At 42.6% G+C, this 27,814-nt stretch overlaps 1 protein-coding gene across 3 annotated transcripts in view; it reads left to right on the top strand.

The window, feature by feature from the left end:
• The window catches only part of PIP5K1B (phosphatidylinositol-4-phosphate 5-kinase type 1 beta), a 297,076-nt gene that overhangs the window by 96,911 nt on the left and 172,351 nt on the right, over positions 1 to 27,814 (top strand). For all 3 annotated transcript variants that reach the window (XM_025891469.2, XM_025891473.2, XM_025891470.2), the window contains 2 exons: positions 12,859 to 12,943; positions 20,568 to 20,636. In XM_025891469.2, the coding sequence (XP_025747254.1) occupies positions 20,568 to 20,636 (69 nt within the window). In that variant the 5' untranslated portion in view covers positions 12,859 to 12,943. The remainder of the gene's footprint in view (positions 1 to 12,858; positions 12,944 to 20,567; positions 20,637 to 27,814) is intronic.

Here is a 27,814-nt window from a genome sequence, read left to right as displayed (position 1 = left end):
CCTGGTTCTGTCGCTCGCTTGCTGTGTGAGCTTGTGCCGGTTATGTAACTTCTCTGTGCCTCGGCTTTCTGTTCTGTAAAAAAAAAAAAAAATGGGGATGAGCACAGAATTCTGTTTCCGGGAGGTGTTGGGAGAATTGCATGAGTCAATTCGTGCAGGACTTACCGGTGTGCCTGGCACAGGAAGCACTCTGTACGGATTACCTACAATAATAACTGTTAATAGGAGCAAGGGCAGAGGCAGTCTGGGGCCACGGAAACACCAGAATGTAAGTGGTGGGCGGAGGGTGAGGGGTGAGGAGGGCACAGCCAAGGAGGCGCTGTGTTCTTCTAGAATGGAAGGAATCAGGAAGTCCTCAGGGACAGGAGACCCTTGACTGATACGTGGGTTCACCGAGAGGCCCTTTTCAGGGTGAGCAAACACTGTGGGCTCAGGCAGGGGTGCGCTCTCTCGAGACTTGAGAGGGCCATGTGAGGTGCAGGGAGCCGAACGTGCGTGCAGGCTCTCTCCGCCCGGAGGGAGGGAGGCAGGCAGGCGGAACAGCGGCCTGAGCCACGTGGGAGCCCAGGCTCTGCAGGACCCTGATTGGCCTGGGTCACCTCCGTGGCCACCGGGAGTTTGGAAGGAACACAGTGACAGGATCTCCTCTGTGTTGCAGTGCCTGTCCTGCTGAAGGGTAGCTGATGATGATGATGACAGTGACACTACATTTTTGGAGCGTGTACTCTGTGCCAGGGTCCCCAAAAGGGCTTTACGGATGGGTCACTCCTCACACCTGCCCCAGGAGAAATGTTTTGCTCAGACGAGGGAACTAAGTGAGGCACGCGGATTAAGGGACTCAGGGAGACCGCACAGCTGTCGAAGCTGGACAGTGTGACTCACAGCCTGTTCCCGTGACCACCAGGCTGTCACCATCTGTCCCAACAGTGTGTGGCTCAGAGGAGAGGGTGACAGGTGGAGGATGGGCCGATGACCTCAGCCAAGCCTGTGGCCGATCCTGAGAGTACATTTTTTGGTCTTCTTCAGATCAGAACCCCTGCAAAGAGCTCAAGTGAGTGGTGGACATGTTAGGTAGATCCCGGGGACTTCCTGAACCCAGCTGCTAGCTGGGGAATATGGCAGGATTCCCAGGCCCGGACAGCCATCAGGAAGTTGACCTCTCTCTGTCGGTCTCCCTGGAAACGCAGGGCCTTGTCTGTGTGTCTGTCTGCAGTCTGGTGAAATTGACTGTTTTGATTTCCACTCATCCGTGGTTTTGGCCGGCACTGGCTGGACCTGACCTGACAAGGCCAAGGCCAACACCGCTTGACCCACTCGGTCTCCACGTTGTAGAAAGTTCTCCATGTGGAGAATCTGTGGTTTAGCCGGAGCCGGGTTCCCTGGGCAGTTCGTTGTGCAGCTGGGATGGGTGTGGCAAGAGAAGCACCAGGGCGGAGCAGAGGGGTAGCTGCTCTTAGAAGTGTCGTCATCTTCCTTGGGTAGTGAAGCTTGAAACCTCAGTCGTGTTGGATGCCCCGCGCCCGCCACCATGCTCCCCCAGACCCAGTCGGTGGCCGGGTTCTGGTGACGTTTTCCTCATCGGCACCACGCAAGGCTCCTTCCACTCAGTCTCCGGCTCCACCCGAATCTTCTAGATCCCCGTCCCCAGGACCCCTGCAGCAGCGGCAGGCCAGATGCATGCCTTCAGTCTGGGCCTTCCCTTCCCATTTCATCTTGTCTCCTCTTAGTAACACTTTAAAGAAATCTTCATGGCCTCCTGCTCAGAAGCCTTCAGCAGATGCTCTCTGATTTGCGATAGCCGTGGCCGACTCCCAGGGCCGTGCAGCCCGGGACTCATGGCTGTCTGCACCTTGATTCCCCTCTGTTCAGTCAGCGAGGTCTTCCTCCGTCACCAGCAGTCCCCTTCCACACTCCTGCCTCGACCTCCTTCCTGGACCTCTGTCCCCTCCCTGGCCTCTGAACAACACCTTTTACCCTCGCTTCTCCTGTTAAGCTGTTGGTCCATTGAAAGCAGCTCTCAGCCCAGTGTGTCTTCAGTACAACCAGGCACATAGCAAACACTCGGGAAATTTAATATCCAGTGATTAATAGCTGATTTGTGATCACTTGGCCTTGGGTTTTCTTTTTTCCCCTTTTTAATTCTTGATTGCATTTTTAGAACATTCCAGATGAGCCCTCTGACTGTGATAATTGAATACTTGTTAGAAGCAAAGCCAAGTAAAAGGAATTAACTCCTAATCCCGTTAAAGACTTTCTCATTATTCCGTGTGCTTGTGTTTTGGCTTCCCTTTTAAGCGCCTTGACAACAGGGACCGTCGTATTCATTATGTGTCCCCCAAAGTGCCTTATATACAGGAGTTCTGGAATAAATGTCAGAGTAAATGAATACCGTTCTGGGTGAGGAGCATGTCAGATGTGGTCATGTCATTACTCATGTTTTCCCTGTCTCTATACATTTATATTTGTGCCTCATTGGAAACTTCCCATACTACTTACTGCTGCTTAAGTTCATTAAGCCTGGAACTATAGAATATTTCTGGACAGAATTTTTCTTCTGCTGGGCGTCTTTCTGCCTTTAGCAGCATCCTTCATGTGCTCGGCCACAGTCCTGCCTACACCCTTAGGTTCTTTCAGACTCCCCACAGACACACAGCACCCACCCCTTCCCCAACCCCCTTCCCCAAGCACCTGGTGCAGAGGAAGTTCTTTGGGGTAAGCCACCAGCTGTCCTTTGCACTTGGGGCATACAGGAGATCTGTTACTTTGGCTTTCTCAGTAGAAGATGAAATGGATCCAGAAATGCTTTGCAGACTGCTGCAGAAGCAAAAACCAATAGGTTTAGTTTCTTTCTTTCTGAAGCCAAACATTTTCTACCCATCATAACTGGCTTTACATTTGCATACGGTTTGCACAGTTGTTATTATTGTAACAATTGAATAATTCCTGGCATGTAGTCTTAGGGGGAAAAGGTGTGAATAGTTTAGAAATGAAATGTGGAGAGAAAGCATGATCTGGTAAATTTAAAAAAATGAGAAAATTTACAATGTGGTAAAAATACAGTATCATGAAGTCTGCCTTGTACCAAATGTCTAGCAAAAAGTGGGGGAGAAGAAATTTAAGCATTATATCAAGGCAGAAAGTCCAGCTGTGTGAGACCTTTAGTGATTATCCCAGATGTCTCTGGGACAAGCCAATAGAGCAACAGCGTTGGTAAATCTTCCTCCGTTCTTTTCCCATGTGCCAAACGGAAGCCTAGATGTCATAACCCCTGACCCTCCAACACTACCACCAAACACATCCACACATCCTATGTCCTTGTGTATTGAAATTGGGGCAGGAGGAGAGTGTGCCGTGATGGAGTTTTCATGAAATTCTGTGAATGGCACCAGTCCGGGCACCACACATCCCTCCAGGTTGTTTTCATGGTCTGCTTCCTTCTGTCTGCCGCTTACAGGGAAGACTCGGTTTGAAAAGGCCTATGAATCCTTTTAGCACCACGTCTGTTGGAAACACAAATTATGAGTGGTTCATTTTATGCTGAGCCTTTCTTCCTTGCCATTGATAGCTATTCTCTTTCTTCACTTTGTGAGATGCATTCTGAGAGTGGATGAATGTGTTTCATGAGAGAATAGAAGCGCCCCGCCATTTGTTTTGATTGGCCTCCATTTGGATTCATAGTGAGCAGGTGCCGTCATCGAGAATAGGTTTTGGTAGTGGCTTGGTTACGTAAATATTAGATACATGAAATGAAACCTCACTTAAATGCTTTTCATCAGAAAGCACAGGGGAACTTCATGGTGAGTCCGGGAGCACCACGGTTCTGTTTGTCCAGCTTTAGAGCCTACAGATGTGCAACATAGCCTGTCTGAACACACATGTATGTAGGTGACCCCTGCCCCATGCATCAGCCTCACATGCAGATTGGCTGCATTTCTTTGACAGCTTCTGCAAATACTCTAAAGAAATAAGTCTGGCCCTATGATTTCCTAACATAACAAGCTTTTTCTGGTCTGAAAAATACAGGCATGTCTACTCGGGAAACCACGTCAGGGATTGTTTTCAGTTCGGTGTATTTTTGTTGCTTATAGTTAAGCCTTGGAAAATTGTCCATCCCATTTTGATTTTTTCCTGCTTGATTGTTAACTGTTGTTATTTATTGCCAAAACCACTTTAAAAAAAAAGTATCAAACCACTTAATGCCCTGGAAGGACAGTGATATTCTTACCTCTCCAACAGAGCTATTTACAAGGCTGACATTTTTTCTAGGAATGGCTTTTGAGGTTTTTGTGAATATATATAAATTTCCACAAGTGTGTTTTTATTCAGGCGAAGGATTGAACAGGGACTTATGAGCATTAGGTAGAATGAGCAGTCTGGAAATCTGTTGGTAAACCTTTAAGGAACATCCTTACCTTTGGGCTGCTTCTGGGTAAATTCCTTAAAAAACAAAACAAAACGAAGACAAAAACGCAAATTCAGCATCTCATGCACACCCACGAAAATATGTTAAATATGCTCCTTCATGCTGCTGGGTCTTTCTCTAAGCAAGCCGCCGTGGAGCCTGGCATCTTCCTCACCCTCTGCTTCTCAACCATGTGTCCCCCGAAAGCTGCTCTAAGTCCATTTTCAGTATTCCGCAGAAATGGAGTTTTCTGGGCTCCCTAAAGGCTGACTCGGGCAGTTCCCGGAGGAGAACACATACTACCTTGTACTGTAGCTGTCCCCATATCTGTCTCTCCTACTGATGTGACTTCTTCGAAGATGCGGATCTGTCTTTATGGCTCCAAGGCTGCCTGACATGTAATGCTCAGTGAATGAATGAATTGAATGGATGACATGAAAGAATGAAAAAAAGATTGCATGAATTAATTTGCTGGCAGAGAACAAATGTGAACTCAGAAGAGCATAATTTAAACGCAGAGGATGAACGTCAGCATGCAGGCATGACCAAGGCCCCAGATATTTTTTAATTGCTTTCCCTCTAGGGAAATGTTCTAGGCCGCGTTACCATACGTAGCCTGAGTGGCAAGAAAGCATTTGAATATGGCTATCTTATGGAAGATCAATTCCCATAGGGCACGTTGCGCTCATAATGAGCAAATAATGAGTCTCCTCATTCCAAGGAGGATCTGAGATGAGGCTCTATCAAGAAATGGCAGTGGCACCAACTCAGAGGCACTGTCTCATGGGGTCAGCAGAATTCATGGTGGAGGAGAAGTAGATGGGAGCCCAAGGTCCCAGAGAGTGAACAGCAGACATGGGCCTAAACCCTCCACCCTCTTCAGAGGCCTGTTCAGCGTTCTGCCCATCTGTCCTTTTAGCTTTGCTCCATCAACATTTAATGAAGTGTCTGTTTTTATGAGAAGACCAGTAAGGACTTGCGGGTAGTGCCCCTTACCTGTTGCATCTATGTGTAGGTTGGCCTGTTTAGTTGGGTAATTAGGTAATTCATTGTTTTGCCCCCTCATTTGGCCTTGGATGGGGAGCAGACTCCATCTGTGGCAAATAAAAAATAAGGACTTCTGCGGCCGTAGCTAGAGAATCAGAGGTTCAGAGGGTCACTGCTAACTCCAATACAGCCCCCAGGTGTCACAGATCTAAAACTTGGAGTAACTGTTGAGTTTTTGAAAGCTCCCCTACCACCTTGAAAATTCAGAAATGCCCTCTAGGTTGAAACTCACTGATGTAGAACAAGTTTTACAGAAAACAATTATGTGAATAAATATTGTTGGCTAACCTTTTGATTGCATTTACAATTGGAAAAATGAAGTGTACTATTTATCAGACAGTCTTCTAATTGTCAGCTAGGAGAGAGAGCGTGTGGTGGTGTGGAGAGAACAGATTTGAAGTCAGACAGCTCTGGATCACATCTCTGCCCTGCCACCTCTTGACTTGACTTGTCTAAAGTCACAGCCTCACCCCTTAACATTTGATGAAGAAGGCACAGAGGAGCCTGGCTACTTTGTAGCCATCTACTTAAGCTCTTTGCAGATCCCCAGAGTCATAAAAATAGAAATGGTTGTACCAGCTCCTGGCCTACCTCCAAATCCACATTTCCTTTGAGAATCAAGTTTCTTATGCATATCATTAGCTCATATCTGCTTTTCCACTTTCATTACAGTTGTATATGTCATTCTGTGGCCTGTCTTCGGCCTGTTTGTCCTCAGAGCCATACGTCACCTCTTGTTCTCTTCTGTATCACTGGGCAGTCATCCCCTATGGGATGCATTTCCAGACTCCTCGTGTCAGATGGTTTTTAGTGGGCTTGTCATGGAAGCCGTAGACAGGGATTGGCAGGTACAGGGGGTAAGGGAGAATCCAGGGTGTTTTTCCCCTCTCTCTGCCTTGCCGGGGGGGGGGGGGGTTGTGTGTTTCCATCAGTGACGCTGTCTTCCACATACCTCCAAACGTACCTCTCCTTCTATGGTTCTAGCTTCTACCAGTCAACCTTCACCACGATGGTCTGGTCCCAACAGATAACCTCCAGCTTTTGAGGTTTTTGTTAACACCTCTTTCTGTTGTTGTGCCTCTAGTCTTTAAAGCACTTCCTGCTGCTGTGAGTCTGCATTTCTTTGCCATTTTTGCTTAGCTTTTCAGCTCACCTATCACATTTATAACTAAGTCCATGTATTAAGTTCCTCTCTTTTTTTAAGTTTATTTCAGAGAGAGAGAGAGAGAGAGAGCACTAGTGAGAGGGGCAGAGGGAGAGAGAGAACCTCAAGCAGACTCCACTCTGAGCGCAGAGCCCGACAGAGGGCTCGATCCCACAACCACGAGATCATGACCTGAGCCAAAACCAAGAGTTGGATGCTTAACCGACTACACCACCCAGGCACACGCACGTTCCCTCTCTTTAACATACCCAGAAGGGTTTCCATTTTTCCACCCTGGACCCTGACAGCTCTTTTGAAGTAATAAAATGTCTTTCTTGCCTTTACTAGTCAGAATGGCTTAGATCATCCCAAGCCTCTGAAGCAGGCTGAAAATTCCCCAGACCTGACACACGGAGGTAGTGATTTAGTTGTTGTGCTGTGTGGACCAAGAATCTGGATTTTCAGAAATCTCCGCAGTGGTTATGCTGCCCAGCCCTGGTATCGGGAACAACAGAGCCAGGCTGAGGTGGAGGTGCTTGGGGTGGGGGTCTCTGTGGTCATACCGCCCCCCACTAAGGGCTTCTCTTCTACAGACCAGGCTCACAGCAGGAGAGCCTGCCTTGGCGAAATCAAAAATGTGTACCTCCCATGGGTGTTACAGGATAGTCAGCTACACTGTGTCAAAATTGGAGGATACTAAGGAATTATTTGCAGCCTTAAATGAGATCATGTATGTGACAGCTTCTCACATCTAGTTGTTGCTCAAGGAATGAGAGTATCTCTCCTTCCCTCGAATGAAGTGAAAGCCCAGAAATGCAGAAGGCTGTGAAAGTGTGTAAGTTACTTATTCCTGAAGCTAACAGAATCCAGACACTTCATATCAGAAAGGATAGGTAAGCAATTAAATAGTAAAAAAAAAAAAAAAATCTCATTGCTTGGTGTATACTGTGCTTATCTTAGCTGATGTCTCAACATTCTAACCATAGGACACTGTCAGTTGGCTCTGTTGCATGTCAGAAATACTTTAAGAAAATAAGTTCTGGGCGCCTGGGTGGTTCAGTTGGTTAAGCGACTGCCTTCGGCTCAGGTCATGATCCTGGAGTCCCGGGATCGAGTCCCGCATCGGGCTCCCTGCTCAGCAGGGAGTCTGCTTCTCCCTCTGACCCTCCCCCCTCTCATGTGCTCTCTCTTTCTCTCTCTCTCTCTCTCTCATTCTCTCTTTCAAATAAATAAAAATCTTTAAAAAAAAAAAAAAGAAAAGAAGTTCTAACTGTATCAGATTACATGTTAACACATTTCCTAAGGAGAGCTGAGCCTTATGATTATGCCCTTACTTGGCCACTAGAATTTCTGCATTCCAAGGTCTTGCCAGAGACTCTAATTTTGAGTGCTCCAGTGTCCAATTCTTATCAAAAGGTTGGTTATGAGAAATAATTTTCATGGAGGATTGCCTGAAGGTTATGCAGTCCTTTCATTCCTCATTTAGATAGCCTAGATATTATTCATGGTTTAAGTCAAGTCATTGGATCTCAATGTAATAGCTTCTTGTCAGTTTCCCTTTACTTGGCAGGATTAGTGAAAAAAGACACATCTATCCTTATGGAATTTTTGCACTCTGTGTTAAAAGAGGAAACTCTCAAATTAAGCATACAGTTCCGTATACAGTTGCACCAAAAATAATAAAATACTTAGGCATAAACTTAACCAAAGAGGTGAAAGACCTGTATTCCAAAAACTATAAAACACTGATGAAAGAAATTGAAGATGACACAAATGGAAACCTATTCCATGCCCATGGCTTGGAGGAATCAATATTGTTAAAATGTCCATACTACCCAAGCCATCTACAGATTTGATGCAGTCCCTATCAAAATACCAACAACATTTTTCACAAGACTAGAACAGATCCTAAAATTTAGATGGAACTGCAAAAGACCCCGAATAGCCAAAGCATTCTTCAGAAAGAACAACATAGCTGGAGGTATCACAATTCCAGATTTCAAGATATACTACAAAGCTGTAGTAATCAAAACAGTATGGTATTGGCACAAAAATAGACACACAAATCAATGGAACAGAGAGCCTAGAAATAAACCTTCACTTACATGGTCAATTGATCTACAACAAAGGAGACAAGAACATGCAATGGGGAAAAGACAGTTTCTTCAACAAAGGGTGCTGGGAAAACTGGACAGCTACATGCAAAAGAATGAAATTGGACCACTTCCTTACACCATACTCAAAAATAAACTCAAGATTGGTTAAAGACCTAAATGGGAGACCTGAAACCATAAGACTCCTAGAAGAAAATACAGGTAGTAATTTCTTGGATGTCACCCAGAGAAACATTTTTCTAGATAGGTCTCTTGGGACACAAAAGAAAAACTAAACTGTTGGGACTACACCAAAGTAAAAAGCTTTTGCACAGCAAGGGAAATCATCAACAAAACAAAAAGGCAACCTGCTGAATGGGAGAAGATATTTGCAAATGATATATCCAGTAAAAGGCTAATATCCAAAATATATAAAGCACTTACACAGCTTAACACACATAAAACCCAAATAATCCAATTTAAAAATGGGCAGAGCACCTGAATAGACATTTCTTCAAAGAAGACATACAGATGGCCAACAGACACACGAAAAGATGTTCAACACTCTTCATCAGGGAAATGCAAATCAAAACCACAATGAGGTATCACTCCACACCTGTCTGAATGGCTAGAATCCAAAACACAAGAAATAACAAATGTTGACAAAGATGTGGAGAAAAAGGAACCCTCATGCACTTTGGTGGGAATGCAAGCTGGTACAGCCACTGTGGAAAAGAATATGGCATTTCTTCAAAAAATTAAAAATAGAATTACCATATGATTCAATAATCCCACTATTGGATATTTACCCAAAGAAAACAACACTAATTTGAAAAGATGTGCACCCCTTTGTCTATTGCAGCATTATTTATAATAGCCAAGATATGGAATCAACCCAAGTATCCACTGATAAACTAGTGAATCAAGAAGAGGTGGTGTATTTATACAATGGATTATTTCTCAGCCACAAAAATTGATGAGATCCTGCCATCTGCAACAACACGGATGGACCTAGATGGTATCATACTAAGTGAAATACATCAGAGAGAGACAAATGCCATGTGATTCCATTCATATGTGGAATTTAAGAAACAAAACAAATGAACAAACAGACAAAAAAATAGACTCTTAAATACAGAGAACAAACTGGTGGTTACCTACCAAAAGGGAGGTGGGGGAGGATGGGGGAAATAAAGGGGATTAAAAGTATACTTACCTTGGTGAGCACTGAGAAATATGAATTGCCGAGTCATTATATGGAAAACCTGAAACTATTATAACAAACACTGTGTGTTAATTCTACTTCCATTAACGAGAGAGAGAGAGAAAACTCTCAGAGGTCTCTAGACAGAGAAAACCAGTAAGTTACCAAGGCAGGGGCATCAGACTCATGAAACTACTCACCTGTAAGCTGGAAGCAAGAACACAGCAATGCCGTATTTATAGAAATTTGAAGGAAAAGGACTGAGCTAAGAATCCTGATAGTTACCTACTGATATACTGATAAATCATTGTGTTATAAATAAAGATCTATTTATGTGTGATAAATAAAGATATACCTGAGCTAAGAAGCCAAGAAATCTAGTCCTATATGAAGCCAAAACAAAGACATTTTGGGACACGGAGTGACTGAAGTGGGCCATCGATGAGCCATTGCTGAGGAAGTTGAGTCAGAAAAAGTTGTCATGATAGGGAAAGATGAAGAGTCAAAGAAACAATGATGAGCAAGGAACCTTGTAATGATCAAGTCTAAAGAAATGATGAGACTATGACTACGAACTATAACTTTTCACTGAAGAGTTCTTCAAACAGAAGAGCCATGTGGATTAAGAGGAGGTATTTAGTAGTTCAAAGTGAAACAGTGAGAAAGTAAAAACCGTCTAAAACACCTCCTGTGGATGAGGAAGAGAGAAGAGATGTCATGGGTTGGTTTTTCTGGGAACAGGCAATGAAACAGAGTTTTGGGTGCAAGATACTTAGTAGAGGTCCACACCCGTGTCATGAGTTGAATTGTGTCCTGCACAAAAATATGTTAAAGTCCTAACCCCTGGTACCTGCAAATGTGACCTTATTTGGAAATGGAGTCTTTGCCAATGTCACCAAGTTAGCATGACGTCATGAGGCTGGGCCCTCATACAATGTGACTGGTATCCTTATAAGAAAAGGAGAATGCTGTGTGAAAACAGACACACGGGGAGAACCCCAACAACAGGACCCATGCAGCCGCAAGCCAAGGAACGGCGAGGCTTTATGGCCAGAAGCAGGAAGAAGCAGGGAAGGATTTTACCCAGAGCCTCATGGGGGGCATGGCCCTACTGACACCTTCATTTTGGGCTTCCAGGTTCCAGAACCGTAAGAGAATACATTTCTGCCATGTTGAGGCACACCTGTGGAGATGAATAGAACCTTTGAAAGGAGGAGGGAGGGAACACAGCTGGGCAAGCCGAGGGAGAAGCCAGGCTCCCGTGCAGGACCCATGAAGCCGGCCCAACTTGATGGGGAGCTGCCCCATCATTCAGTCACGGGATGTGGGCAACCCCAGGGAGGCCATCGCCCGGGTGAGGTGGCTCTCTGCAGAGGCAGACCCTGATGGAGCTGATAGGAAAGCATAGATTTTCTTAATGATTTAAAAATAGAATGATAACTAAGCAGATATACATGAAATAAAATGTTTTTGTTACTGGGAGGAAAAAATGGAATTACGATTTGGTTAATCCAGCAAAGAAGAAATGGGTAAAAATAAATGTAACAATAAATTGTAGTTACTAGTAAACAAATATGATGGAAGCAAACCAAATATAATCATAAGTCAATAGGGGCGCCTGGGTGGCTCAGTCGGTTAAGTGTCTGCCTTCAGCTCAGGTCATGATCCCCGCGTTCTGGGATTGAGCCCCACATGGGGCTCCCTGCTCAGCGGGAAACCTGCTTCTCCCTCTTCCTCTGCCCCTCTCCTTGCTCATGTGTTTCTCTCTCTCTCTCTTTCTCTATCTCTCTCTCTCTAAAATAAATAAAATCTAATCATAACACAGTAGATGTGAATTTGTTTAAATCCCCTTTCAAGTGACAGACTTTTAAATTGGCAAAAACAAAACAAAAACCCGGTTTTAATTTATTTGTAAGGAACACAGATAAAACAAAATGACAACTAAAAAAGTTAAAGAAATGGACAAGGCTATGCGTTATTTGCATGTGCCAAGTATATGCAAATAAAAGGAAAACAGAAGTGGTGTACATCAACCACAGTGGAACCCAAAAGTAAAATTATTCAAGAAAAGAAAAGGTACTTCTAAAAACAAAGAGTACATTTCACAAGGACACTGTTATACATACATTATACACTGGCCATCATTGTTATGGAAATTTTAAGACAAAAATCAAAAAGAAGCACAGGAGAATATGATAGAACTGTAATCATACTATCATAACCCAAGCAGGAATAAACACCCTTATCCAAACATCTTTAAAGTTCTGATACTTGTATTTCTCTGGGAAAGAATCTTAGAAGTTGGGCCATACTTGATAAGTACATTAACTATTTGAAGGACCATTGCTACATTCCTTTCTATAAAAAGGTTGAAGCATCAATCCAGGGGTGCAGGAAGCGTACCTGTTTATTGACATACGTATCAGCACTGGATGTCTGCCATCTTTGAAATGTTTGCCAACCTGACGGGCAGATAATAGCATCTCAGTCATTTAAATTCCTGTTCCCTTACCACTAATGGGGCTTATCCTTTTCACAGGCTTATTGGTGATATATATTTCCAGTTCATATCCTCTGCTTATTTTTATAGTGTGTGGTTTGTCTTGTTTATTTTATAATCAATTTGTATCATCTCCAGTATATTAGACACTAACCCTGTCATATGAGTTGCAAGCCATTGTTCATTTTTTTTGGCTTTGTTTATGGTATCTTGTCATGTAGACATTTTAAATTTTTATAGGGTCACATCTGCTCATTGTTCCTTTATGGGTTATGGATTTACTGTCTTACTTGGTAAGGCAACCAACCTGAAATTACACGTTTCTAGTTCCATTTTTAACATTAGGTCCTTCCTTTATTTTGGTTTAAACTGACTGCATTGTATTATCCCTATAGGCAACTCTGATCTTTTTTGGGAGCTGAGGTAGAGATGTGAATAAATAATAACCAGTGATTTCTATTTTAACAGGAACTTGGGAAGGAAAACAGTTTCAACAATGAATAGGTCACCCATCATGACTGACTACAGATGACTTGCCATTTCATTTACAAAGGTAAGGAAATACAGTCTACGTTTTTAATTCAACTGACTCTTGTGCTCTACCTCTTTTATATTTATTTACAAATATTCTAAATCATATTCTAGTTCATGACCTTTAACTTTGACATTATCAAATTTAAAACAAATGACAAGCAAATAGAAACATAGGAAATTTTGTGAATGTCAGCCTGCCTCGGGGCAGAACAGAACCCGGGAGCTGTCGTTTCTGCTATTGATTACTGCATGCAGTTCAGTTTTTGAATAGCATTAGGGTTTTCCTTTTTGTCAAATGTAGAGTGTTCATTGCAGAATCCTTGGAGAATAGAGCAAAATATAAAAATGAAAACCCAAAGCATTCATAACCCCATCATTTGCAGATAATCACCAGTAGTTCTGTGAATTTCGTTCCTCCTTCTTTGCATACACATAAAGAAACGTATAATTATGTATAATCTTTCTAAAACATACTTAGCTCCAGTAGTTATAAATGATGTACCTTAACTGGTACAGGAACATAGCACGTCTAAGAACAAATAGTAATTACCACTGTGTCCATTTCGAATTGCCATTTGCAGTTCACTAGAACATTCCCTAGCTTCTCATTTGCCTCCCCTGCACAGACATCCTGGTGATAGGTCCACATGACCCTGGTGAAACATCACCCTAAGAAACACCTCTGAAGTCTGGCAACATTTCACGGCATCCCTTTATCATTATTGTCTATTTTGTGCTGCTTAAAGGGAATTGTTTTTTAAAGAATAGAAGTTTACGTATTTCTCTCCTCCTCTTCCCTACTGTCCATTCAGGGGTGTCCTACAAAGTAAAAAAAAAAAAAAAAAGAGAGACCATCTCATCCTATGTCCTGCATTCATGCCAGCTAGCCAACCCCTCACTAAGGTGGTTTCTTCAAACACCCTTCAAAGTCGCTCTTGAAGTTTTTTGGATTTCAAAGCTTCCAAGTCTTAGAGGTAAAATGACTGACACGGCATTTGTTAGTCCACAGTTGGTTAAAGAAAATCCACCTCTTACTGTCATTAGCACATACTAAGTTGGAGACACAAACGTACCCTAGTAGAGAAATGGGCTAGAGCTTCATATAGATAATTCACCAAAGAGATACAAAGAACCAAAGAAACGTGACAAAGATGTCTGTCCTTACCATGAATCATACAAATGCAAAATAAAATGATATTTTTGCCCAGAATTGGCCAAGTGTTTTTTTGTGATTTTAAGTGAAAACACTTGTGGCTGGTAGAGATCTAAAGTAGGTATATTTTACCCAGTAGACATTATTCTAAGAATCTCTGGCAACTGTTTTAGACTTGCCTTTGGAAACATAAGAACAGAGAGTACGGTTTTATTTGTAACAGAAAAATAGGAAGCATCCTGAGTGTCCACTAATAAATCCGGAACCATGATGCATTTTTATGATAGAATTATTTAGATGTTAGACATTTTTTTCTAATTAACATTTAGTGATGCAGAAAAATGTTTATGACAAAGTGGAAAGGGCAAATATAAGTTTGTATATAACGTATGATTCCAGTTTTGTTAAAAGTAAACAAAGCACACATTTGAGAAAGATCAGATGGTAGAATAGCCAAATATTAACAATTACTGTTTGGGGGTAGTTGGATTAAAGGTGATAGTTTTATTTTCTTCTTTTTCTTTCAAATAAAATATCCGTTTTACTTAGGGAAAAATTTTCAATTAGCAATAATCGCGCCTTGGATAAACCTCATTGGCCATGGAAGAAAACAGATTTTTTTTTATTTAAAAATTACTTTTAAATTTTAAAATGACTGAAAAATAATGAACGGTTATACATTTGATTTAAAAAAATCAAGGAGCCTTCCTCATGTATTGTGAAACTTACTTTAATTCCAAAGTAGTTTGCAGAGAGTTTTGAGAGCTGGTTATGTCAGGAAAAGGAAAACGTGGCATATTCCATAGTAATTTACATTAAAAAAAAAAAAGGTTTAAATCCTACGTGGAGATGATTTCTTTTGAAACATGTATAGTCTAAGTCTTTTTCACTGATGAAGGAAGTTATAAGGAGTTAATGACATGGCCATTTAGTCCATGCCAACTGTCTACAGTTGCCACGCCATCGGCCTCTTCCAAAGAATCCTGCATACAGTGCGATTGATGGGGTTGGACCCCTAAGTTATGTCTTTATCCCCCCCTTCAGGGAGTCAGCTCTCTTTCCAAACACAAAACACCCAAGTAGCTAGAATCAGATGCTTCCTGCATTGATCTAATGGGGTGTTATTACCTTTCTTATCAATTTATTTATCCATTCATTCTATAAATATTTATTCAGCACTTACTATGTGCCAGGTGTAGTTTAAGTGTTTGAGGTATATCAGTGAACAAAACAGACTAAAATCCCTGCCTCTGCAGAGTTTAAATTCTTCAGGAGGAGACAGACTGAGACAAACAAAACCCTACTGTAATAAATAAGGAAACTCTATAGTATGTTAGACACTGATGAGTGCTATGGGCAAAAAAGGAAGGAAGGGGAAGGAGGGAGGGAGGAGGGAAGGAAGGAAGATTAAGCAGAGTTAAGAGGAAATGGGGGCAGGGAGGTGCCAAATAGGTTGTAGTTTAAAATAGGATCATCAAGCTAAGCATCAGATAGACGTTGACATTTGAACAAAGACCTGAAGGAGATAAGCAGGTGTCTGGGGAAGATTGTTCAGGCAGTGGGAATAGCTCAAGCAAAATGCCTTAATGTGGCTACATTCTGGAGTGTTTGAGAAACAGCAGAGTATCTGAAGCAGGGGGAAGAGGGGGAGCTCAGAGGTGCTGAGGTCAGAGGAGGAAAGGGAAGAGTATGGGGAAATCGTACAGGGCCACGTCAACCATTGTAAGACTTTGGCTTTTACTTTGGGTGGAAAGGGAAACCACTGTAGGGTCTTAAGGGCAAAGTGACATGGTCTGATTAGGTTTAATGACAGATCACTCTGGCTGAGAGTAGACTGTCGGAGAGCAAGGGTGGCATCGGCAAGCCCCATTGAGAGGCCACGAAGGATAACACACTCCTAAGAAGCTGGTGACTCTGCCCAGAAACGCACAGAAGGAGTGGTGACAAGTGACTGGATTCTGGACATCTTTCGAAGGCTGTGCTGACATGTTGACCATGGGGTGAGAGAAGGGGGACTCCAAGGTTTGGGGCCTCAGAAGCAAGAGGTTGGAGATGCCATTAAGTGAGATGGGGAAGGTCCAAGTGAAAGAAGTTTGAGAAGGAATGTCAGAAATAGGGTTTTAGGTTTGCAAAATTTGAGGTGTCTATTAGATATCCAAGTAGAGATACCAAGAAGACTGTTGGATATGCAAGTCCGGAGCTCAGAAGAGAGATCTAGATGGCATTTCAAGATTCCAGAGAGAGGATGGTTAGAGACGAGAACCAAGAAGTACGTCTTACACACTCTTAACATTAGGAGGAACCATCTTAAGAGACTGAGAAAGTGACCCAGGAGGTATAGGGAGGGTGTGGGTAAGAAACAAGAGAGTATGGTGCTCTAGAAGCCAAGTGAAGAAAATCAGTCAAGGAAGAGGGAGTGGCCATCTCTGTTGATAATCTGATAAGTCAGGCAGAATGGGGGTTTAGAATTAGCCATTGGATTAGGCAACACGGAGGTCATTGGTGATTCTGAGGAGGAGGTTCTCAGGGTAGCAGTGAGAGCAAACCCCCGATTCAAGTGCATTAAGGAGAGTATGTCTGAAGAGGAATCAGGGCTTGAAAGGAGCAACATCTTTTTCAAGGAGTTTTGCTGCAAGGAGGAATAAGGAAGTGAGGGGACGTTGGAATCAAGAAAAGGCTTTTATTTTTTAAGGTGGAAGAAATGGCGGAACCCTGATAGGAAGGAAATAGAGTGAAAGATTGAAGCTGATACGAGAAAGGGGAGACCTGTAGGAGTGATGCCCTCGAATATGTGACAGGCTCTGCACAATTTAGATAAGCTCTCATGCTTTAGAATTATTAACTTCTGTCACATTCATTGCCAGTATTTCCACCTTGTCGCTTGCCTTTTAATTTGTTCATGATCTATTTTGACATTGAGGGAAGTTGACATTGACATTGAGACGTAGTCAAATCAATTACGTTTTCTATTCTGTAACTTTTCGGGTTATCAAAATCTTTGCCTTTTCAAGGATCGATCATCAGATAAATAGCTATATATTCTTTTTTTAAGATTTATTTATTTAGTTATTTGAGAGAGAGAGAGAAAGAGAGCAGGGAGAAGGGCAGAGGGAGAGGGAGAGACTTCTCAAGTTGACTCTATGCCAAGCGTGGAACCCGACACAGGGCTCAATCCCGGGACCCCAAGGTTCTGACCTGAGCCGAAATGAAGAGTCAAATACTTAACCGACTGAGCCACCCAGGTGCCCCAAATACCTATATATTCTTCAAGTAATGATGTAATTGGAGCTTTTGCAGAGGGCACGATCAGGGCATTGGTTTGGTGTTTTTACACTGCGCCTGTTATCATTAGACCTTTCAGATTTTATAACTCCACCAATAGAATATTCACACCTCACCAAAATATTATGAAGAAACTAGAAAATCAGTTATTTTTAAAATGTATTAAGCAGATACAGTGTGGGAAACTGTAGCATGTGAAATGGACAGATTATAATCCAGTTAGTTATATGGACACAAATGGAAATGTTAATTTATCTAAGAGAATGCTTGGATGGGCAGAGAGTAATAGGTCTGGTGAGGTTGCCATGATCCAGTCTCTAATTTTCTTCGATGGCTTTTAGTCCTGTCAGGCTCATGGCAATCATTCAATTCCAGTCCAGAGAAATGGCTGGCAAATTCTTTTTTTTTTTTTTAAGATTTTATTTATTTAATTGACAGAGAAAGAGACACAGCAAGAGAAGGAACACAAGCAGGGGAAGTGGGAGAGGGAGAAGCAGGCTTCCTGCTGAGCAAGGAGCCCGATGCAGGACTCGATCCCAGGACCCCGGGATCATGACCTGAGCTGAAGGCAGACACAATGGACTGAGCCCCCAGGCATCCCCTCTTTTTTTTTTTTTTTTAAGAGAGCACAGTGGGGGAGGGGCAGAGGAAGAGGGAGAGAGAGAATCTTAAGCAGACTCCACGCCCAGCTCCAAGCCCAGTGCCAGGCTCGATCTCAGAACCCTGAAATCATGACCTGAGACAAAATCAAGAGTCAGATGCTTAACCGGCTGAGACATCCAGGCGCCCCAAAATGGCTAGCAAATTCTTAGGTTTAACACACACTATATTTATTAAAAGCCCAAGATTTAAAAGGTGCTTCAACAACCCAAGTGTTCAAAAGGGGATGTGGTACGTACACACACACACACACACACACACACACACACACACACACACACACACGGAACGATTACTCAGCCGTAAGAAAGGATGAGCATATGACAGCATGGATGAACCTAGAGGGCATTATGCGAAGTGAAATAAGTCGGACAGAGAAAGACAAACACCCGATGATTTCACCTATATGGGCAATCTAAAAAACAGATGAACAAACAAACAAAAGCAGAAGCTGATCCATGAATACGGGGAACAAACTGTTGGTTCCCCCTCTGGCAAGAGGGGAAGGGTTGGGGGATGGGTAAAACGGGTGAGGGGGGAGTGAGACACTGGCTTCCAGTTACGGAAGAAGTCACGGTATAAAAGACACAGCGTAGGGAAAATGGTCAGTGGTGTCGTGACCGTGTTATATGGTGACAGATGGTAGCTGCACTTACCGTGAGCAGAGCGTAACATATAGACTTGTCAGATCACCATGTTGTACACCTGAAACTAATACAACATTGTGTCAATTAGACTTTAGTTAAAAATTCTCTTGTTAAAAAAATGAAACAAAACAACATGTGCTTCAGAGGTTTACGAGAAAGTCAGAAGTTACCGCTCCGTGGTGTATCGAATGATCTTCATGCAACTTAAGACCCTTGGGGCACCTGAGTGTGAGGCTCAGTTGGTTGAGCCTCTAACTCTAGGTTTCCGCTCAGGTCACAATCTCGGCCTAATGGGATCAAGCCCCACGTGGGGCTCTGCACAGAGTCTGCTTGAGATTCTCCCTTTCCCTATGCCCCTTATGCTTGCTCTCTAAAATAAATAAATCTTTAAAAAAAAAAAAAGATAAGACCCTTAAGTGTCATGGTTTCCTGATTATGTAGTTATCTTTGTTTGCCATATAAGTAACTGGCTTTAAAAATTCAGGTGAATTAATAGTTAAATGCAAAACTCTTAGCATTAAGAAGTGAAAGGAACATGTTTAAATATCTGATACATCCCAGTGGAAAAAAAATATTTGCTCTAAAACATTGGAAGAAATCACAAAGGTAATCAGTAGTGTTGAGTGTGAAAAATGTAGAACCTCTCTATGTCATAATTATAAAATGAAAGAGCAGCATGGAAAACATGAACAATGTGCTTGCAGACTGATTAATTACCTTGATACATAAAAATCAATAAGAAAAACATGAGTAACAATAACCATAGTAGGTAAAAATCAGTAACTAAAACACAAAGAGCCCCATAGATAAATGGAAACAATAGCAGAAAACTCAGAAGAAACAGAGCTCAAAAAAGATCTGCCAACCATGTTAACCATCACCAATAATTTTCAGAAGTGCACATTAGTATCACAAGATGCTTTCTTTCACCTATAAAATTAGCAAAGATTATTAAAATAATACTGCTAAGCATGTAATGAAAGAAGCTCCCACCCACTGATAATAGTATGAGTGGGTATATTCTTGGAAAGAAATTTACTCATATGGTTTTTAATGACCTTGTAATTCTAGGAATCTAAGAAAACAATGAAATTGGACAAAAATAGAAGCACAAAATAATTACTGTTGTATCATTCATAGAAGCAAATCTCTTAGACCACCTCCCCGTTCTTTAATATTAGCGTTATTTTTTTATTTAAGTTCAATGAGCCAACATAGTGTACCTCATTAGTCTCAGGTGTGGTGTTCAGTAATAACATTAGCATTATTAACTGACATTAGTTCATACAACGGTGTTCGTACAACGGTGTCTCTTGCAAGTTGAAAAAAAATTAGTACTCTTACAATGAGATGTTGATAATCAAGTGGGAAAATGTTCACTGAAAACTGCTGGATCGAGATGGTATCCTAATATTTTTAGTATAATAGTGCATGGAACAAAGGGGGAAAATAACTATGCCCAAATGTGAAGAGTGGAGTTACCTGAGGGCAGTAGAATTGAGTACTTTTTTTGTTATGATTTATATTTTTTGGTACTTTCCAAATGCTTTTGTAGGAAGCATCTTTAATTAGAAGAAAGTTGTTTTTTTTTTTTTTAAGACATTATCGAAAGGAACTTGTACCCATGATCTGGGCTGGGACTTCGATCCCACCTTCAGGAGAGCACACGGGGGCCAGTAAAGTGTACTACCAAAATGATTTAGAGGTAAAGATTTATTTCGGAGAGATTGAAGGACACTTTTTTTTTTTTTAGATTCTGAGAAATCTCTTCCTTTCATGGAAACAGCAGTAATAACCACAAAAACGTAATGAATCAAACTCGATTCTCCAGTTAACATCATTAGTCTATGGTATTTCAGAGTAGAGTCATAAATTCACAGCAGTCCATTTTGCGCTTGCAGATGTCGTCTGCTGCTGAAAATGGAGATGCCGCACCTGGAAAACAGAGTGAAGAAAAAACTTATAAAAAGGTGAGTGACTGTTTTGTTTTCTTTCTTCAGCTCAGAAAAAGGAACACTTTTATTGCTTGGAATGTTAATCTCTCCTTGGCCTTTTCTCCCTGTAAAGCAGTTGTGGGTAAGTTACTGCCTTAGCTTCTTGTTGCTCTCACAAAATACTACACATTCAGTGGTTCCGATGACACAGATGTGTGATCCTGTAGTCACAAGGCTGACACGGGTCTCCTTGCGCCGGGATCTGGGTGTCTACAGGGCTGCATTCCTTCCTGGAGGTTCTAGGAGAGAGTCTGTTCCCTTGTCTTTTCTAGCTTCTCCAGACTGCCTTCCCTGTCTCATAATTCCCTTCCAACTTCAAACCAGCAAAGACCAGCTGAATCTCTCTCAGGCTGTATCACTCTGAAACTTTCAAGGATGCTTGTGATGCCTTGGATCCCTCCTAGATAATCCAGAATAATCCCTTGATTTTAAAATCACCTGGTTAGCAACCTTAATTTCTTTTGCAACCTTAACTACTCCTCGACACATAACATATTCATGGGTCACAGTGATTAAGAGATGGACATCTTTGCAGGAGTGGGTGGGTGGGTAGCATTTTTCCACCTACCACAATTACCATGCTATTGAACATTGACAGAAGGAAGTTATTTGAAGACCCTTCTTACTCCTAAGAAGAAAGCCCTTATGTGTGCACAGTGTTCTGTGTCTACTATGTGAATCTTTTTTTTTTTTTAAGATTTTACTTATTAGAGAGCATGAGCAGGGGGAGGGGCAGAGAGAGAGAGACAAGCAGACTCCCCGCTGAGCAGGGAGCCCAACGTGGGGCTCCATCCCAGGACCCCGAGATCAAGACCTGAGCCGAAGGCAGACGCTTAACCAGCTGAGCCACCCAGGCGCCCCACCCCATATGTGAATCTTTTAACTGACTTGCCACTTCCCACCAAAATTTTACACAATTTTTACCTTTGTATTTTGGGGAAAAAAAAAAAAAAAGGAACATGAAATTCTGTCCCGTCCCTTTCTAAGCCTCTCAGATTCCCTGTCTTCAGCCCATTTCACAAAAATTCCCTTCCAGACGTTCCAGGGTATCTTACTTTGCCACTCTTTGACTTTGATAAATCCTTCGCTCCTGGCAAGGAGGCTAATGTTCAGACACATTACTGGGGAGTATATCTTCTCAGGCACCACTGCTCCTGCTTCTGAATTGACTGTACATTTTACTTCTAAAAGTCCTTGCCCTCCTTCCATCCTGGGAGTAGGATGTTTGTTTTTTGAAAGTTTGTTCTATCTTAACTTTTCCGTTTGCCTTGTACTCCTTCGTGGATAACATGGGTAGCTAGCCAGGCTTGTTGTCGTAAAGTACATGAACCGTCTGATCCAACCACATGTGCTTTTGGGTCATGGAATTATCATATTTCCTGCTCCATTTTGATATGGGAGACTCTGCCCTTTTTCCTGATAAGTCATTTCTTCTGACTTTCCTGCTCAGCCAAACATAGAAATATAACCAGGGAGTTGCTGTCCAAAGTGATGGGGTGGTTGGGGCAGAGTAGGGCTAAGATTCAAGAGCTCAGACGTGTCTGGTGATAGGGAATAAAATTTGTCAGTCTGGCCACAGGGAGTGGTACATGGTTACTTATTTGTAGATGCAGGTAGAAAACCAAATCCCATCTCTTTTACCCAAGGCTCCTAGTAAATTCAGTCAGCGATACATGGTTACTTATTTGTAGACCCAGGTAGAAAACCAAATCCCATCTCTCTTACCCAAGGCTCCTTGTAAATTCAGTCAAGCGTGAGAACCAGCAGAGAGATGATCACGTTGCCAGCCCGTCACTGTTTCAGATCTGTTTCGGGTGGTTTTCTCAGGCACCATCCAGATGCCCTATGGTTCTTGACTGACCTCCAACCCACAGGACTTCTTTAGTGATGCAGAAGTAACACAAGGAGTGTGACCATGAGATCTTGGAGTTTGCTCAGTTTTCTTGCCCACAAATTAGTAAAGCAGGTATTCAGTAACATAGATATGATTCTGTGATGAAGACCTCTAATAGTGTATTTGATTCCACAGTATTGGTAAGGTTGTAAGAACTAAAAATCAGATACTAAGACTGCAAATAATTCCAATCCAATAAATAAGAGAAGATGTAGGAAACTTGACAGAAAAATGCCTATGGTTTATTTTTTTAGTGTGTGGTGGCAACGGGAGCTTTTGGATGATCTCTGTTTTTAAGAGGAAGATAATCAGTGGAGGAAGACGTATTTAGCTTCTCTGAGAAAAGCACCAAAAAGACAGTATAGTGCATGAGTCTTTAGTCCTCAATAAATACGGTGTTGATATGCAGAGGAAGAAGGGACTACGCAGAGAAAGTGTTGTTTTTACACATTTAACAGCTCAGCTGAACTACTCAATTTAAGTCTTCTCCACAAAGCAAAGAATTCTTCAAACTGGAGGTGTCCGTAGTGGAGTTACCAGAAGTGATAAGAGTCTCATTAGCTGGGGGGCGCCTGGGTGGCTCAGTTGTTAAGCGTCTGCCTTCAGCTCAGGTCATGATCTCAGGGTCCTGGGATCGAGCCCCTCGTCGGGCTCCCTGCTCAGCGGGAAGCCTGCTTCTCCCTCTCCCACTCCCCCTGCTTGTGTTCCCTCTCTCACTGTCTCTCTCTCTGTCAAATAAATAAATAAAATCTTAAAAAAAAAAAAAACAAAAACCCACCTATTTAAAAAAAAAGTCTCACTGGCTGTTAGAAATGTGTTTGTCTCTAGGCCCAGATGAGCCATTTCCCAAATGAAAGAACTTGAAGCTAGGATAGAGAAACCATCCAGTGTGAGCTTGGAAAAAATTGGGACAGTGGAAGACGTAGCAAAAAGCAGCAGATAAACAAATATCATCCCTCTTTTCAGCAATGAGGAGAAAGTACATTCTGGGAACCAGATGTGGTTCTGTTCCTTGGCATAATTTGAGCATGGGTTAGTCAACATGGTGTATGTACGTTTAGAGAGGTAGCACATGTCTTTTACAAACCTGCAGAGGTTCATAAAGATATAGTTTTTGTCAACTACATTTTCTATTACAAGAGAGTCATTAAATTAGTCACAGATAAGGAGAATTCTCAAGTTTAATCAATCTTGATTTAAGGGCACCAGGAACACTCTTGTGGTTCAGACAAGGTGGAGAAATATGGACTGAATATTATCAGTGGTAGGCTTGCACCTGGTTGGACTAACGTTTCCAACGAATGAAGGTTTTGTTTCCTCTCGTCTTGGCTCTACCAACCTGGTGCATGAGTTGACCCTGTGTAGCTTAATATTTTTTACCGATGACCTTCATGAAGACATAAGATTTGTGCTGGGCCAATATGCAAATGACAAACAACTGGGAAGGTGTAACTAATAGACTAGCTGAGTGCCCTCAGGGCCACCTTGCATTTCAATAAGTATTGTCCCTTTTACAAAATACTTGAAAGTTACATTTCTTTCCTGGTCCTAAAGGCCTGACCACGACATATGCACCTTTTTTAATAAGGAGCTTTGATGACCCGTTGGGTTTTTGCCTCTGACTGAAAGCAGTCCAGGTGGAGAACTTCTTGACCTTACGTGCTGGACAGGGGAAGGATATCAAAGGAGTTTATAAGGAACTTACAGTTGAGTGGGAGGGGCGGGACATGAAACACCTTTAGAATACAGTAGTCTGTAATAAATGGTTCAAAGGAGGAGAGAGCACTATGGGTTAGAGTTAACAAGGAGGCCTGGGCTTCCTGTATCAAGCCCCAGATTGATTGGACAGCTGCCAGCCATACTCAGCATCATGGGTGCTGGGATTTCCACGTTTGTAGGGAACACTCAGTGTTCATGGGACAATGCTATCCTCTGAATCTTGATTATCTGCGCATGATTCCTGAAGCTGGCTGCTTTTTGTTCTTTCCATTGACCATTTTCCTAATCCATGACCAGTTCTCGATAAGCCGAAGAAGAGTAGCTAAAATCTGTGGGTGAGGCTCATGTCTCCAGCTCATAGCCGAAAACAAGAATTCAAACAAGCATGTTGCCCACGAAGGCAAAGCATTAAGGTCTGCCTGGCTGTGTTTACGGAATGTAGTATTTCCATTCTCAGCTCATCGATCGAGTGTCTTCGGAAAGACCTGTAAACACAAGAGCCTGCAGCGGCCAAGCAGGTGACAGAGGAGGGAACTAACCTGGGGGAAAGTAGTCAACTGGAGAATATGTCTTTTTTAAAAGGGCAAGTGACACTCAGTGCCATCCAGTAGAGCCATGTGTGAGTGCACGCCCAGGCATACTGATTTTCAAGAAATTAAAACGTGAGCTCCAATGCAACATCTCCCAGTTGTTAAACATTGGCAACTGATTCAGAATTTTTCAGAACTACACTCTCTGGGTAAAGGAACCCGTTACTGATCATACCTGACCTTCACATGATGGCCAGTCTGCAACTTCTGCACTGTTTGAGGAAAGACATGAGGTAGGAAGAAAGGAAGATGCAAAAGAAATGCACATAAGACCTGCTCCCTGCCCTCTATGACCATACAGTTTACTTAAGGTAAAAAAAAAAGACCCCCATGAAAAAAATTAAATAATGGCTCAAATTGGTATTAAGTACCAAAGCAAGTGGCATTTCATGTAATCCTCTAGCAAGTTCTGACGAGCCCAAAGCTCATTACAGTCTTCTGGGGAAAAGGCCTTTTCTCGAACTCCTTCATTAGCAAGAGCATTTTGCTGGGATACAAATTTTATAGATGCCTCATTGCTTTCTGGCACGATGGAAAATCCCACTCCTTAGGTGACTGCGAATTGATTTGTTTCAGTGGTGGGGAATCCGATGAGCACAGGCACAGAATCAGGACTGAACACGATTTGTCGGAAGAAGAGGAGAGCCTGGCCTGGACAAAGCTAAGTGTCAGTGTTTAGGGAAAGTGCAAGCGATTTGGGGGGTATGGGCTGGCTCTAAGTGACAGGTAGCCTTGAGAGCTAGTTTGAGGGGTGTGGATTTTATGTTCTCGGCCAGCCCTGTGCTTTAGAACTTTCTGCAATGATGGAAGTGTCCTGTCATCTGACTAATACAGGAGGAACATGCTGTATGTGGCTGTTGAGCTTTGGAATCTGTGTCCAGTTTGTCTGAGGAGTGAATTTTTAATTTTAGTTAAATTTCAATGTAGTTAAGCCAGCGGCCACCATGTTGGACAGCGCAGTTCCAGGCAGTGAAGTACCACAACATTGGTTGGGAGATTAATGGCATGAAGAAATAACAGTACAAATCACAATGAAGGCTGACCTGAAAGTTTCCAGCGTTAACTACTAGAAATGTGCTAACACTGATAGAACTACAGAAATTTGAGGAATCTTTTGTTTTTTTAATAAGGTGAGAAACTTCAGTGGACACAGAAGGTAGGCAATCAGTTCACTTTAAGAATGTTCTAAGCTCGGGGAAAATACTGATGCTGGAGATCTGAGGTTTCTCTGTTTTATACGTGAAGAAATTGCGCACCCCTCCCCCACTCTTCCAAAACGAAGGGATGTCAGAGTGATTCACTGATGTATCCCAGGTCACCTCACCCTTCTCAGAGAGATGATTAAAATCTCTGGCCATATGATGTCCCAGTTGTGTGACTTGTTCATTGGAATTGGTCATTGTTTCCCCATCAGCTGGGCATGGACTGACCCTGGCATTTGTTACTGCTGCCATTTGCATTTCCTCCTCTCTCAAGGCTCCACCCAAGGTGGACATTCCAGGCCTCTTGCCCCTCCCTCTTCTACTCCTTCCATCCTGGGCCTGCCCACAGTCACATCCTCACCCCCCTGGAGATTCTGGTTTTGATGACTGCTTCAGGCTGGATGAAGAGGTTGCCTGCCTTTGGCACCAACACCCCAACCATCAGTCACTCTACTTGATTTCCACCATGTCTGGCACACTTGATGGCAGCCCTCAGAATGGCAGATTGTGATCCAGTGTCCTTGACCCAGTTTCCCTAGTTTTTTTCCCATTTTGTTGTGTTCTGGCCTCAGTTGTTCATTTAATTTTAGTGTCCCAGCCAGTTTCCCTATCAGCAGAAGTAGACGCTGATGGGGTAAGAGGGAATAATGCCAGCCCCTTACCACATTACAAGGAAAGATGACTTTTACGACTTTTTAAACATAAGTAAGGTAATGATTCAGAGATACTTTGATCTAAGAAGAAGCGTTTATTTAAATACAAGCTCTTTAATGAAATATCTCTGGGAACACACATGGGCACTGGTAACATTGGCTGCCTCCAGGGAGAACTGGGTGGTGGGAATCTTGAGCTGGAAAACACTTTTCTGTATATACCTGTATATATGTTTAATTTTGAACCATATGAATTGAATAAATAACATTTTAAGATGGGAGTGGGGGTTGACATGTGTCCCCTGCCCTGACTGCTCTTCCTTCCCTTCACAATCTAGAGAGCCATCACTTCCATCAAACAAGACACTTGCTTTGTGCCCTGGTAGAGCTCCACTCTGTAGCTTAACTGAGACGTGTTTTCCTGTGCACTGGGCAGCAATTCTCATGAATAGCAACCACAGTGGTCTCTAGGAAGAGTGATCTTTTGGCATTCCGATTGTTATTTCTAGTCACCTTAATCCAAAACACCCTAACCCCGTGGTTTTCAACCAGTGCCACTTTGCCCCCCCCAGGGAACATTTGGTGACATCTGGGGACATTTTTGATTATCACAGTTGGAGGGCTTGTGCTGCCAGCAGCTAGGATGTGGAGCCCAGCCGTACTGTACCCTGTAACACACAGGACAGTGCCCACAACAGAGAATTACTGAAATGTTAGTAGCGGCAGGGCTGAAAAACTTTGCCCAAACCCAACTATCCTTTTAAGAAGAGGGTGGATATGAGTCTCGCTGTTCTGGATCTTGGTTGTATAACCTTAGGCATTTTCTCTGATTGATCTGAATCTTCATGTTTATCCGTGATGAAATGTCATGAATACATACCCTGACTGCCTCATCGTGCAGGGAGTATCGGACACATCCTGGAAAAAATAGAATACCAGTGTGTGAATCACTTTCTTTGCAAAAACAAGATCCCTTGGCCTCTGATTTCCAATCCGACTAGTTCTGTTAGTACTGAGCAAGGCAGTCACATGTGACTATCTCCCCGAGGGCTGGGCTCATGAGGAGATGGGTCAGTTAGCATCCTGGTTGCTGGGC

The sequence above is a fragment of the Callorhinus ursinus genome, unplaced genomic scaffold, assembly GCF_003265705.2.
Source record: "Callorhinus ursinus isolate GAN/ISIS: 27379988/994484 unplaced genomic scaffold, GSC_fseal_2.0 scaffold28, whole genome shotgun sequence".
In the NCBI taxonomy this organism is placed as follows: Eukaryota; Metazoa; Chordata; class Mammalia; order Carnivora; family Otariidae; genus Callorhinus; species Callorhinus ursinus.
The sequence above is the reverse complement of the archived record's forward strand: the minus strand, read 5'-3'. Positions and strand labels throughout refer to the sequence as shown.